Raw genomic sequence first — 15560 nt, 5'->3', positions numbered from 1 at the left:
AATTTGGATTTTTCATTTAGCAAGATCACATAGTAATTCTCCCCAAATGCTAGCTGCTCCTAGATCTTTGTAATAAATACTTATGCAAAATTTAGAACTGAGACCTCTATTACCACGAATATTCTGAAGCAGCTGATATCTATAAGAAAAAAGATGCAATAGAAAAAGGTTTTTAAACCTGTGGCAAATTTGCCAGCATCAAGTCCTGCATCAAAGAATGAATTCAGGAAGACAGAGAGAGCGATACAGAAATGCCAAGAGACCTTCATGGATTTACAAATACTTCATATAAACAAATTTTCAAATAGCTTTATTCAGAGTAGCCTTTCTGCTCTATTAAACATAGCAAACAGCTGCCAGATTTATTCAGACAAATAATCAACAACCATAGAAGTAAAATGGCAGAAGAAAAAGGAATTTTGGCAACAACTCCACAGAGGACCACAGCTATTCTCCAAGTACACTTCTATGTGCTCGTGGTTCTGTATGGCCAGTCAGGAGGAAAAAAAGCCCTCAGTCACAGTAAAACATACAAAAACTCTATCAAAATATCACAAAGCAAGCAAATATAAAAACGGGGGGGTGGGGGGGAGAAGGACAGTAACCTGCCTTCCTTTCACTACAACCTCAGCTAAAATTGTTAGAAGGGAACAGTTTAAAATAAATGTGCCACAGCCTCGTTCAATCACTCACCTTGGTTTGCTGAGCAGGTATAAAGCAGGGAGGCAGGCTTTAGCCAGCAAAGGGTAAGAATAGCAAATAAGTATCAATTGGTTAAGAAAACAAAGAACAATCCTAACTTTTCACTGCAGCCATAAGCTTAACTGAAAATGCTCTAGGCAATACATGAACTACTTTCTTAATCATTCAAAAATACAAATGCAAGAAATGCTCAAAAGCAATAATTAATAATACATAGCATTACTCATTGGTGTTTTGACTGCTTGATGGATATACCGAGTTTCTGAGCCTTACACAGCAATGAGACAGGATCCCATGGGTATATTCTCATCTCAGTGTGAAGAGATTTACACATGTAAATCCACATACATTAAGATATATGAGTAAACACTATTGCATTTGAATGCATCCAAAATGTATTTTAAATCGTTTTTATTTTAAAATATCCAAGAATCATATTGAAATTAAGGGTAGCAGTATGGACTGTTCCATTTAACACACCGTCAAAACTAAGTACAATTTTCTCTAATTATTTTGTATAAATCAAGTCACTAAAAGCTCTTACGGACGTTTGTATGGACTAGCATCAGAAACTTACATTCTTTAAAAACACAACATTAGAATAATGCAGAAGTATATAAAAGATGTCACCTTTCTAAAACAGTATTCCAACAAGAATATTTTTTTTCATATGAAGTGTTTGAAAGGAAGATTAAAATAATCTTCAAAGTAGCTGAGGAACAGGTACACTAACAGTTTTTAAAAGTAGCCTTGGAATAAAGACTAGTAAAGACAGACACCATATCAATATATATTTGGTTTATTTCTTTGAGCTGGGGTTCCAACTTTCTGCTTTACTGCTAGTAGGAAAGACATTCACACTTCATGATAGGAAGCCAAAACTCTCTGAGCCAAAAGACTGTTTCAGGGTAAAGGGTGGGCTTTGTGCTTTTAAAGGCACAGTGAAAAGCTGTCAAATACCACTGCACATCCTTTTTAAGATATTTTTAAATTAAATCATTAGCATCAGACTGAATACTAACGGAGACTAACACAAAGAGCTACACTGGAAGCACTTGCTGTACGCTTGGAAATTGAAAGGCACACAGCTCTCTTCTCATCCAAATACATTTATTGAAGCTGCTGAAATATTTCTCACCTTGCTCCTTCTTAAAGTCTTTCTCTGACATAGTGACAGGCAAAAGCAGTTCTCCAACAGGCGGTTGAATGTTAACATTGAAACGATCATCCTTTGTGCTGGGAAAAGAGAAATTACAGAGGATCAACCACATGCTTCAACACAGGTTAATATATACATATCAGCTCCAAATTTACTATGGAATCTATAAAACAGTGTAAGAACTACCTGCATGATTTCTACCTTGTTAATCCAAAATCCTGCTAATTTCTTACATCAGTAAAGCTGACCATTTTCTCCAGTACAAATGTATTATTAATATAGTATGCATGCTCCTGTATTTCTGAAAATGTAACTTTTACTCATATTAATGTTTATTTGTAATCTATAAGGCATCACACTCAAACTAAATGCTTGCAAAGGACAAATCATTATGCATTTTACAACTCCTGTAAAAGAACTGTTATTCACAAATTCTGTCATCAGCAACAGCTGTACCAGAAATAGGGCTAAACCTAGGAAAGGTATAATTTCAGACAAAAATATTGTTGTCTGAAAAACCCCAAACAAACCAAACAATAAATTTGGGAGTAAAAAAGAAATATCTTTGATCACTTCAATTTCACAACATTTTGTATATTTAAACAAAGCCACACAGCATACTGGTTGATGTAGAAGCACACTGGAAAATCACAGAGTTTGAGGCAGTTTTTGTAATGGCAGAGTGTTAAAAAAATTACTATCAGTAGTAGCATACTACTATCAAATGCTATAGATTCCTCCTTAAGAAATAAATACCATACAGTGAACTTGCTCTCCCTCTCCATTCAATTCTCTGAGTTTCCAACTATCTTGCCTTGGAGTTCTCCAAGTCTACAGAAACTCAAGATACATTCACTCTGCTGTGTGATTGACTAACTATACTGTAAAGGATTCGGCTAGCAATTCAGGATCAGTACATCCAGTCAGAATCTTTGTTAATGCTTTGAGGCATGAGAAATTTTTAGAAAAGAACACTTTTTTTTTCCTGATGTACCAAATAGTCAATACATACTGATTGCTGATATGCCTCAGATATCCTACTTAAATATAATGATACAATCATTAGAATGGACAACGTATTTCATCAATTAATATCCATGATATTTAAGTTAACCTCAAACGTGTTACTGATTTTTTATAACTCTGCAACTTCAAAATTCTGAAATAAGACAGACTGATAGAAAAAGCAGCACTAGATCAATAATATAGAAAACATATATGTCTCCCTCCTAAAGATGCAAAATAAGCCACCTGAAAACAGGAAAGCATTTTATGGTCCTATTACTTAAAATTTTAATACTTACCGTAATTACCCAATTTCACAAGCAAATGCTTAGGAACTAGTACATTCTTACTTTCTGACTTCTGAAGTGTTATAATTATGCTTATGGATGCAATCTCAAGTATGGGCTTTTCAAATAAAATTCAGCATTATGCTAACTTTGTCGAAAATTATTACTTAGTAAACATACAGTGAAACAATACCTTCAAACCTGGCTAGTATTTCCTTTACAAAGAATCATTTATGAAGTGCTGCTTTAAAAATTTGCTATCAAATTCTCACTTTTTTCCCCTATACTACTTTAAATACCATCCATCTCTCAAGTCACCAGCATACTAAAAGAGCAGGGATTGGTTGACTGGCTGGCCTGATCAAGTGCACTGTAAAATAAGAAAGTAATATTTTTTCTTTAATTTTTCCTTTGAAAACTGATCAAGAACTCCATCAGCTTAAGAGCTGAAGGAAGGGTCTTTAATCAACTGCCTCATAACTTTTTGCTGTTTATATATACTCCTTGGACTATATGACTAAAACTTTTAACAATACCTTCATTGGTATTATTCAACTGATTGTTCAACCAATGTTATCTTTCATATTTAAGCAAGATTTGTACTACATAATTCAGCATAAAATAAACAGTTTTGTGTACAACGATTCATGTCCTACATTGACTGGACATGCCATTTGTACATAAACTTGACTTATAACATCAATGATTAAATTGCTTTGAAATGCTTATAACAATCTTTTCACAACAAGAAGGAATAAAAGTATGAGCATAGCTTGGGTTTTATACGGCTGTAACTGCTCAGGAGGACCACTCAACACCTGCTGTTAACAAACATTCCACTTCCCTTTCCTCCAGTGATTAAAAGGCTAATAGATATTCTTTAATAAACCATGAACTCTTCATAGTCTGCAAGCAGAAATTCTGATTGCTAGTTGTTCTTCAAAACCACTTTGCTCTTAATTTCACTTTAGCCAGCATCTGGTTTACTTTGCATTACTTTTAATTTCAGCGTACTTCAGTAAATTTATTTTTCAGCCAGAGAAAATCATCCTCCCTTTTATCATTCTCTTTATCACACACTTTACAGGCTAAATACACAGCTTTTGTTTATTGATCTGCATGTCTTTATATTAGAGATCTAGTAATATCTAATTTAACAAAAGTAATTTCATAGTTCCATAGAACAATTCAGGTCAGAAGGGGCATCTGGAAATCACCTGGTCCTACCTCTTGCTCAACCCAGCGCCACCTTAGTTCACATTGCTCAGGGCCTTGTCCATTTGAGCTCTGAGTATCTCCAAAGATGGAGATTTCATCAGCTATCTAATGGATAAGTTTAATAATAAAATTGAGTCTTGCAGTACAACTACATAATTTCCCCCACTACCTACTAAACTAAATTCCAGTGTATTTAACTTATTTATTTATACTTTGAATACTATAATTAGTAAAAATTATGTTTAAACAAAAACTGCAGAAGTGGTTTGAAGCTTGAACATCAACATTTAAGAATCTGGCAGACAATTGGTTCAAGCTGGACTGAAACATCTCTCAGGTGGTGCTGCTCTAACTTTCCTGGAAGATCAAACTGGAGAAGCTTATCAGAAAAAAAGCAAAGTTTCTCAAGCCAACAAAACATAACTGGTTTTAGATTTCAAAAATTAAAGATTGAGTTTTCTGGTATTAGCAAGTGCAAATGATAAGTTACATCCTTAGTGGAACACGTATGCTTAATGAGAAGTCTGCAGAAGGAAGCTCTAAAAGTATCAAACAAATAAGGATGTCTGAGAACAGTACCTCGCCACTAGTTCACAGAATCTGTTTTGTATTTAATTGTGAACTTAGGGGGAATATTCTTCTTGCTATTTATATTATCCTTTTTTGTTTCACTCCTAGTAGCTGCTTGACACAGAATACATCTATCCAAAACCAGCCCACTATTTTTGTCTTGTATTCAAAAAACTCTCCACAGATGATTAAAAAAAAAAAGAATGGAAGAGGAAGAGCAACACACTAAGTTCCTGCAAAACACGGATTGGAGAAGTCTATGAGACTTTGCTCATAGTCTTGCTGAAGATAGGAAAAGACGGCATCCTGCTTTTATAAGAAAAAAGGCCAGAGCAATAGAAGAAATGAGATTAGTTGTTCATGCCCAGCCTTGCTTTTTCCAGGTCAGTTATCTATCTCGATATAATTGCTTTCTGGAACTGGGCCAACTGACTACTTTGGAGTAATGAAGTAAAGAGAAGAGTACCAGATTGCTTGTCTTAATATCCAACATCTGTAAACAACTTAGTGATCTGCTGACAAAGCACTAGGGAAGGAAACAGCAAGAAACAAGTGAAAATGCAAGTGACAGTGATGTGAAGAGAGTCCTGCATCTCTGACATTAGCTTTCCATAACATATTCTACTACATAATTTTAATCAGATGCTTTTGTGCAAGCATCTACACCTGAATGCATGCTTGCACTCAACACAAATACTGACTGCTACCCAACTGATCCTCTTGATTTACTCCTCTTTGCAGGTAGAAGTTCTGCTTGGGAAGATTCCTACACCAACGCAGAGTGAGGTAAGAGAATTTCATGCTGCAAAAAATACCTTCCTTGGAAAACAAAATTTAGAGCAAAAGCTTTTACAATAAGGTAGAACCTGCAGACAGCAGATTGAGCATGGTTTTCAAATCTCATTCATGGAATTTACTTCATTTAAGAATATGCTAGATTCTTCCTGCTACACCAACCTCTTCTGGAGTAATCAGCAAAATGCTCTCTTTGTACAGTCCAGGGCAGATGAGGTGAACAGACAGCTTTCTTTTCTATCAGCATAACAACAGGAGAAGTGTATGTACAGGGTCCCAGCTCTTCTAATAACACTGGGACATAGGAAATGCCAATATAAGGTAAGCAGCCTATGCTCATAAAAACCTCTGTCACATGTCACACTATTTTCCCATGATCTCACTATTCTGAGCAAGAATGGAAGGCATAGAAGTTGTTGCTTTCATTCCATTTCTCTTTCTTCTTGGGAGCTCTGATTGTACTCTTTGCACTTAAACCTTGCGACACCTTGGGGAAGAGATGCATGGCATGGACACGTTCCCTATGCCAAGCTGATTCAAAGAGAGCTATACAACATCCTGCATACTTTTCAGAAGAATGGGGAGAAGAAACAAGGTTCTCTGTAAATTAATTTTATCTTCAAAGCTGTGGTACCTTCATGGCTTTGGGAACAGCTAAGAGAATTTGGAAAGAGGGGATGAAAAGAATAGGGAAGAAGAGGTAAGGACAATCTTCCTTCTCCAGCTCTCAGTGTTGTAAAGAGGACATCTCCCCTTCACCTTTAGTCACTCACCAGACACCTGCAAGAAGCTGGAGATTTGCCTACTGGGTTTTACAAATGCAGACAGGAATCCGAAATGCTAAATACATGTACACTAAATAGGATAAGGGCATGTATATGCTGTAACCTTCTGTCTCTGTAACCTTCCTCGCCTTTCTTCTCTAGGGATTCAAATGTCTTCGCTCCAAGGATCCAAGGCCAAATTCTGACATGGCAAAGCTCCCAAATCTTTGTTCAGACATCTAAGGAAACTGGTAAGCTGTGAGAAAGACCTGAGAATATCTGAAAAGTAGAGACATGCAAGATAATAAAGATAAAAAAAGAGACAGTGACAGGATTGTTAAGATGGTGATTACTAGGAGCTCAAGGATTCAAGAGAAAACACACCCATGTGGAAATATATAAAATCTGACAAGGAAAAAAAATAAAATTCCACAGTCAGTGGAGTACTGCAGTCAGTCTGTAACATCAAGGATCTGTTCCAACCTTTCCTCTGCTCACTGATGCCTACCTGCCTAGCAAAGACCGAGGTCTCTTACTGGGATGGTGAATATACTAATGCTTAAGTAAGATTCAACAAGGTACCAGACTGCCTTGCATGTGAGATAGACGTATAAAGCAATTTCCTATTGGCTAAGTTGTGTATATCCTGCTTGCAGAATCTGAACAAAGTAACCCAAAAAGAAAAACAGTACCGCTCACAAAAGTCTTTTAAAAGACTAAGTTCCTCCATTTACTTCTCTTTAACTTTCTGCTTGAGAGGCATTATTGTGCAGAACACCAGTGTGGCTGAAGTAGTGCGCCTCTGCAAGGAGATGGCACAAGAAAAATAGCAATGAAGAGATGTTCTCCTTATGAGTACATAGTGTGAGCATCCTAATACACATTCTAAATAAATGCATTAGGCACAGTTTTCAAGTTAAGGCGTTTCACCTCTTTTTAATTAGATGTGTGATCTTGGTAAGCTTTGTCTAATAAAATAGTATTTATGAGGGAGGTCTTTCAAAGCTCAGCCCTTTGAACCTCTCTCCATAATGCAGTTTCTCCTCCACTGTCCTTGATTTATACAACAAATTCAGAAAGATCTAAATACTTTATTACTCATGTTAGTTTTTTTCTTTATACAGTTTGTATTTATTGAACCACTAGTACAACAGCACATCCCCAAGCAGAAAGGTAGTGTTTGCTATGCAAAACACACAGTCCATGATTGGCATCTAAGACCAATTGATCTACCCATTACCACTATCTCCCTACCCCCACAAGCTTTACTACAAAGCTATTGATTTAAACGCTGCTGATCGGTTTCCATTTTCTGATTTTGGGCAGGCCAATTAAGAAAGTGAGTAATTGTGATTACACTGCTTCAGGATCAATTACATTTGATGCAAGACAAAGTGCTCCTCTTAGAACAACGTAAAGAAAATTATTATGATCAGGAACACTTTACTGCTGAACATCCTTCTAACAAAAATGCAAAATAACTGACAATGTCTTTCATAAAGATATGTTACCAGGAAATACAAGAATATCAACATCTTTGTGTGCACAGTATTTCAACTACATTTTGACAAACTTCTACAAGTCATTCTTCCTTTTGGATAAAAGCTTTTTAAGAAGTATGACAAGTTAAAAAGGCTGCAGCTGAGTTCTCTGAGTCATCACCCCCAAAACATCAGACTGCACAATTTCTTCAATGATCTTGAACGTCAGTACGATTTTTAACAATACATGTTTTAACAGTAAAATAGCAAATTTAATGCAAAGGACATTTTACCTATTTTTATACTATTTTCTAAGAACTAGTGTCAAAGAGACAAGGCCTTATCAATTAGCAAAGGAACAGAGTAAGCAATTCCTATTCTTAATTTAATTTTAAACTTAGCTTGAGCTTTGTCATTGGACTCACATTGTCCAAATCATTAAAATGAATACACCGCTGAGGTCTGAGGCAAATCTATTTACAGTGATGTTACTCATAGTCTGGTCAGTGTTCAGGAATATTGATCTGTGTTGTTTGTCTAATAGGAAAATAATAAACAATTACTAGGCAATGTTGGAGAAAGTAATCAGTTTTTATATATCACTAATACAGCAGACCTCCCAAAACATAAAGGTGATGATCTGCATAAAATCAATGTGTTATGCTACATTGCTTATCCTCATCACTGCTAAGATTCTTAGCAATAAATGGTATAAGTTTGGAATCAAATCATTAGCATACTGAAAATATGCATTTGAAAGAAAAGTATCTGCTCTATTTAAAAAAGAATGTTCCTGCTTGATAAAATGAGCATATTTTATTTAAAAAAACCCCAAAATATATTTAGGGAAAGACAGCCTATCATTTTGAAGCAATTACGAAATTGCATTGCCTAGAAGGGAACTTCCCTTCTGAAACAAACCTAGCATCAGGCAATAAGCCAAAGCTGTTTCCAAATTCCAGCAAACAGCATACAGACCAGCTACAACAACATGATGCACATAAACTACATGCTGCAGACATCTTGCTGGAGGTACTAATATCTTTAAAATAACTATGCATCAGCATCCATTGTACAGGAAAAGGTTTGAGGACTGGGGGGGGGGGCGGGGAGGAACAATCAATAGTAAAACCTCCTTGCCCCTAGAACACAAAATTTTATTTTAGCAGTGGTTCTTTTGGAGTCAGTTGGGTACGTCTCTATTATTAAGATATTCCCGCTACCTTTAATAACCTGTAAGTTGCGCAAGCTGTGCTTAGTAGTAGTACACTAAAATTTCTACAGTATTCAAGAAAGGGGTACAGAACTTTCTCAAAGGGCTTCGCCTAAACTGGAATGCGGCAATGTGAATGCCTATTCAAGATCCTTTTTTTCTAAATATAGAAATTAGTGCTTCTTGCAACAAAACATGTCAAAAAACGTTATTTCAAAATAGGTTAAAAAAAAAAAAGAATCGTACAGATCTATTTAGTGCCTTTGCATAGTTCCAAAGACTCTGTAAGCTCTTAAAAGAAGGTGTCTAGCTTTCCCCTATCCATTCATTCCTGATGTTTGGACACTGCTACTATAAATTTTCCCTAGTTTCAAATGCTAGTTAATAACAGAGTTCTCACTGGGTGAACAGGTTCCCTGCTAGCCTAGAATGCAACAGGAAGTCATACAAAGGAGGATCTTGAATGTGCCAATAATGAGCATAAAAAGAGCAAATCAAGTATATAAAACAAAATCTAGTTGGCCATCCTTACTTGTTTTCATTCTCTCTCTAATAATTTAAAAGAATCTACAGCATAAGGAATAAGCTTCTTTGGCCAGCAAATTTTGGGGTTGGTTTCACGCAGTCATGTTACATAGATCACAAACAGCCATAATAAGCACTCAAGGTAGTAAAATTGCTCACACTATGTGCTTTTTTGATTTGTGATTTCTTACAAGGAAGAACACATACAAAACACTCCAGCAGACTAGTCAGACCTGACTGCTCCCTTCAAGCTAGTGTTATTAATAAGAATCCTAAGAAGAGGGAGAAAAATAAAAATAAAGCTCAGGAACAGAGAGAAGTAATTCTAAATCGGAAAAGGAGTTCATGCTTCTACTTGGTGTCATTTACACCAAGGGAAAAACAGGACCTCCCAAACACAACCTGTCAAACGTTTTTGAACTTATACATGTGATTTCAAACCTAGATTTGAGCTTACCATCAAATCTGTGTTTTTAGAAGCAAGTGCTAAAAAAATTTGGAAGACTGAAGAAAACTGATAATCCTCGTAATAGTAAACCCTAACACTAATTATGTCTTATTTCTCTAAAAACATTTTGGGTATACATCAAGTTGTGAACTGTTGTTCAATTCTTTAAATATTAAATAAAGAGAATAAATAAATATTATTTAATAATGTTAATTATTGTTATTAAATTATTAAATAAGAGCATAAATAAATATTAAATAAACAACAAGTCTGCTACTGCCAAGTAAACTTCCAATATACACTACTTTTGCCTTCCAAAAGCAGAAAATTACCCTCCCTCCCCAAGAACTCACCATAACTGGAAACTGGCTGTCTGAGTAGAATCACAGAAGTCGATACCCATTGAAACAGTAATGGATCCTGAAGGCTTAAGGCACTCTACATGAAAACATTTTGAACAGATAAAGTACACATGCAGAGCAACAGAAGACCGTAGATGCCCAAACCCCCAGACTTCACATAATTAGAAAACCTATATTAAAAAAAAAGCTCCATAAAAAAGAGCCAATACTTGAAATTTTATTTCAAGTAGGTATTACTCAAATGTCATACTTGCATGTTTAAGTGTCTTGGATCCCCCCTCCCCACAGTTAGTACACATGTAATGTTGCCATTTCAATCTTACAGCCCTGCCACCAACAAAATAAGGATTTGTATTAGAAAAGCTAGGAAAATTATTTACAGAAAAAAATACATTGAAGTTACATCCTTTCACTTGTGTACAGGTCCAGCACTAGGATTTCATTTTCAATAACACCAGTTTGCAAATTTAGTTAATAAATAGTAAAACACAACAAATATTAACAAAATTTACATCACTATACACAGTAATGGAAAAAGAGCAGAATTAAAAATATTTCATAATTAGTGTGGTTTACTTATTTCTCAATATTCCACTTGCATTAGTTCTGGAAGGGAGCAGAAAGATTATGAACCTAAAAGGGAAGATAATTTTGTGCTTTACAAGCAGTGCAGACTGAGGCACTTCTTAAATTAAAGTATCAACAGACATGCTCGTTCTTAGTTTCTTGGCTACATCACTATACTGTTTCCTCAATGTAGAGATAAGGCTTTGCTTTGGTAGGAAGAAAAGCTCTTTCTTTACATAAATAGGAGGTATTAAAAACAAGCATTGGAGCAGAGTTTGACTTCTCAAGATTATAAGAAAGGAAACCTAAAAGCACAGTTAAGAGAGGAATTCAAATAAAAATGATTGGGCAGGCAGAAAAATGTCTGATTTCCAGTTTATTCATTAATGTATCTGATGCTTTTCAGGAACTGAAGAGTAGGCAGCAGCTCTATGACAAATGGAAACAAAATTTAACTGTATCAAGATTAAGTTCTGAAAAATATGGAAAACATGGATATGATGCAGTTAGGCAAAGACTAAATTAATGCTAGGGAATGAATAGAAAACAAAGTATTTCTAGAAAAGTCTGTGTAAAGCATCAAAAGATTACAGGCTCCAGCTCAAATTCAGACTAAACTTTACCAAAGTCTTTGAGCTTAACGTTTTCAAACAGGATTTCAAAGGCACCTAGCCAACAAGAAAATACTGCGCACAGGGACTTAGGTGAAATAACTTGGCCCATTCCTATGGCAAAATCAGGACAATTGCCAACAGAAATTGCAGCGATGGAGGCAAAACTAGACTTATACTCCAGTAGGAATACCTGTCTACACTGACACTTCTTCTTTTGGTTCCGCTGGGCAAATTATAGGACGTGTTTTCCAAATGCTGGAAACACAAAAGGTAGTAGTAGTAAGAACAGGGCATGTAAACTGAGTTCTAGATAAAGGGACAAAGATTACAGAAAATTTGCATTCAAGCAAGAAAAGCAACATTTTTGGAAGGAACTACAGGTGATATATAGCTTATTTTCTGCAGAAGAAACCAACAGCTTCACAGGACAGATAACAAAATAATGTCTGTCTTATGGAAACAAATACTTTGAAGGGTAGGATTGTGTTGTGGAACTCAAGAAACTTGAACTGGATAACTTATTAATTCCAGATTTTGTCATGTTTTTTACATGAGAGAAGTGAATGCTACTGTTCACTGACTGTTATTGTGAGTACAGTATCTCCTGATCTGATTTATAATATTACTTGTTTTCTACCTGTAAGCCTTTAGGACTTTATTTCTTTGAATGTTTAAAGGGAGGCATATAAAATTAGGCTGATGGTCAAAACTAACTTGAAATCAGAACTCTGCACTGGACTTCTTATCTTGAGGAATAAACACTAAACAGTTCACTTAACACAAAAATTAGTATATTTCCTAAAAGTAACTGTCTTGATCAAGTATGTATCATTACCAAAATGCAAATGGTTCGAAAATTTTAACTCTGAAATAAACTGTAGCATTGTACAATTGCTTTTGTAGTTATTTGATGTAAATCTGTATAGCATTTCAAATGTTAAAAAAAATAAGTATTTCAATAGCATACAGCAATTTAATACCAAACGTCTTTTTAACTACTGAAATCGTTACTTCACTGTTGTGCTTTAAGAACTTGTTTCTGTGTTCAGATATGGATTCACATAGTAATGTATCTCATTAAAAGAGAAGGAACACATCTAAAGTACAGAAGCTTGTGTCAAAAAGGAGCGTGTCTGTCCTTTCCATTTATATTATGAAATAGAGACACTTTTGTTCCTTCTGACTATACCACAATGTCCTAAAACAAAGAACTACTGAGAAAAGAAAGCAGGTTGTGTGCACGGGTACTACCCTGATGCTACGATCCATGTTCTTCTTTCTCAGGTTTTCTAGTCTTTTCCACTAACAGAAATTTAGCAAAAAAAATCCCTATCAGAAGGTAGAAAGAAAAACAATTCAGGTTAGGACTGACTACAGCATTGCCTTCTACCTAGTCTAAGAAGCCACACTTTGTGGAAGTATAGTAGATGCAAACTAGACTAAAACACACACTTCCATTCCACTGCCAAAAGTTCACACGGGAAACAAGAAAGCTCTGAGCCACCAAACTACATAATACATCTACAGATGTTCTTTAAAGCTTGGAAAGAAAATCATTGTGAATATATAAATCAAAACCTCATTCTTAATAGTAGCCTGTTATAGTCATTCTGGACTAAGGCTGTAAGAGAATTAAAGTCTGTGGGGAAACAGAAAAATTTTATTATAATAACTGGAATTGATATAATACAACTGATATTTGAACAAGCAGGTAAGCTTTCAGGCATGGCAGTTCTGATCTAAGGAGTTATTTTCAAAGTCAAATACAAGTAGGGGAAAGCTGAATTAAATTTTTGTTAAAATCAGATTATCTAAGAAAAGATAATTGCATGAGTGTGTGTATGTATACATACATACATGTATATGTGCATATACATACATATATATGAGTATATGTATGACTATGCAAAAAAATTTCCTATATTTGAAATTTTGCACAAGATTACGATTCTGTATTTTTAAAGATAGGATATGATTACCTATTGGATTAAACTCATGCATCCTCATGCCTGGAGGTAATTTCTTCTCTCCAATGTGAATATTCTCTATCTTCTGATCAGTTGTATTTGTTACTGTCACTTGCACAGATACCATACGATCACCAAAAATGCCTGGCTGTCTTGAGAAGTGATAATGAGCTGCTAATCCTTTTCCACTCATTCGATGAAGCAGTTCATGTGTTTTTGTTGGCACAGAGATTTGGGTAGTGACCTGTTAAGTACAAAACAACAGTTGGTGAATGGTGTAAGCAAAGAACAGATAAAATGAGAATTAGATACTGCACTTTTCACTCAGCTAGAGTGCCTGCTTTCTAGTTGGAATTTTAGTGAACTAGAAACATCTAAGGACACATTCAAATCCATAAATTGCAGTAATAGATATCAGATAATAGAGCCTAAAAATAACATTTCTGGTGCTGAGAAATAGCAGCTTTAACTTTGTTGTATTTGCCTCACTTTCCATTATAAATCTGTTTTCAATATTTTAACTCTACAGTTACCCATTAAATTATCAGAGGGGTTTTTTTAAGAGTTACAGTTAAAATAATTACGTTGTTTCCAACAAGAAGTCTCCCTCCATTCTATGCATCAGAACTCAAGGGTGACCCCAAGCCCTCTGTGGGAACGTATAGTGAGAAATTGTCTTCTGCTTCTCTTGTTAAAACCACAAAAAATGTTGCCTAACAATTACACCAGTCAAATACTAAAAACACAGCTGTATAAAGCAGAAGGATGTTGCCATTTTTTTTAATAGTCTTGCTGCCACAAGCCATAAGAGAAATCCCAAAGATGTTTGGGTCCATTCTATCCTGAAGTACCACCATGAATAAAAGACATTCAGTGTGCAAACAAATTCCCAGAAGATACTGCTGATAAGGAAATCCGTAATCATGAGCTTAAAAGTGCAAGAGTAAGGAATATGCTGAAAACTGCAGAAAAGCGAATTTGAATTCTTTAAACAAGTTTTAAGGAAAGGCTAGAAAATCACATGAAAAGTAACACCACACAAACAGAACATGGAGGTTGAAAAAGGCAAATGCTCAGCATGAAAATCCCATTTGTCTGATCAATGCACTATGAGCTACTGAATTTGATAGTATATCTGTTAGATACATCTGTTTATTTGTTTCCACTGATGAGTATCCATCTTCTCTTGCCCTACCCATAGCCCTTAATGTGTAACTAAGTGAAAGAGACAACCGCAAATAGCAGGATTTTCAAGACTCCAAGCAGCTAAGCAAGGAAAAAAGGCTTTTATCTTGCCTTCCCTACAAAACTCTTACAGGTTGCTACATTTTCCTGACTGCCACATTTAACATCGAGCGGTTGATCTGAAGACTTAGTGAGCACTTCCAGTAATATGAGAAGTTGGTAAGAGCTGGGATTTAAACCCACAAGGTGTTACAGAAATGGGAGAGTATCTGGAAAACATAAGGCTGTAAAGAATCCTGTTGAAAAACTTTAGAAGTTAGCAAGCACATAAACTTGATCTTCATCTCTGAGCACCAGTTTCTGAACTGGAAAGCCAGGCTAGTAATATCCATCACCTCAAATGAGTATCTGTAAAGATCAACTAATAAATGTTTAGAAGTGTGAGCACTACCTTGATGAAAGCTGAAGAAAACTACATGAGGAACTGAGTGAGTTTGTATTCAGAGGTGGCTCTGGAAGGTGCATTGTTTCACACATATCATACAGAATGAAGAACAAATAATGAAGGAAAAAAGGCAGAAAGGCTTCCCATCCCCTCAAAACTCAACCACTATGTGAGTGTAATCGAACAGTGTAATCAGAACAACACATACAGGATGTGATTGAGCAAACACCTCTGCAAAAAATTCCACATCAGA

At 35.5% G+C, this 15560-nt stretch overlaps 1 protein-coding gene across 5 annotated transcripts in view; it reads right to left on the bottom strand.

The window, feature by feature from the left end:
* AP3B1 (adaptor related protein complex 3 subunit beta 1) overlaps window positions 1–15560 on the bottom strand; it is a 169445-nt gene that overhangs the window by 17247 nt on the left and 136638 nt on the right. For 4 of the 5 annotated variants that reach the window (XM_076363229.1, XM_076363228.1, XM_076363227.1 and 1 more), the window contains 3 exons: window positions 13690–13921; window positions 10521–10605; window positions 1841–1938 (listed from right to left, as the gene is read on the bottom strand). In XM_076363229.1, the coding sequence (XP_076219344.1) occupies window positions 1841–1938; window positions 10521–10605; window positions 13690–13921 (415 nt within the window). Of the gene's footprint in view, window positions 1–693; window positions 731–1840; window positions 1939–10520; window positions 10606–13689; window positions 13922–15560 lie in introns of all 5 variants that reach the window. The other variant, XM_076363230.1, reaches the window with a different exon arrangement.

This window comes from Aptenodytes patagonicus, chromosome Z (genome assembly GCF_965638725.1).
Source record: "Aptenodytes patagonicus chromosome Z, bAptPat1.pri.cur, whole genome shotgun sequence".
Lineage (NCBI taxonomy): Eukaryota > Metazoa > Chordata > Aves > Sphenisciformes > Spheniscidae > Aptenodytes > Aptenodytes patagonicus.
Note: the sequence above shows the minus strand (reverse complement) of the source record. Positions and strands in the feature narration are given on the sequence as shown.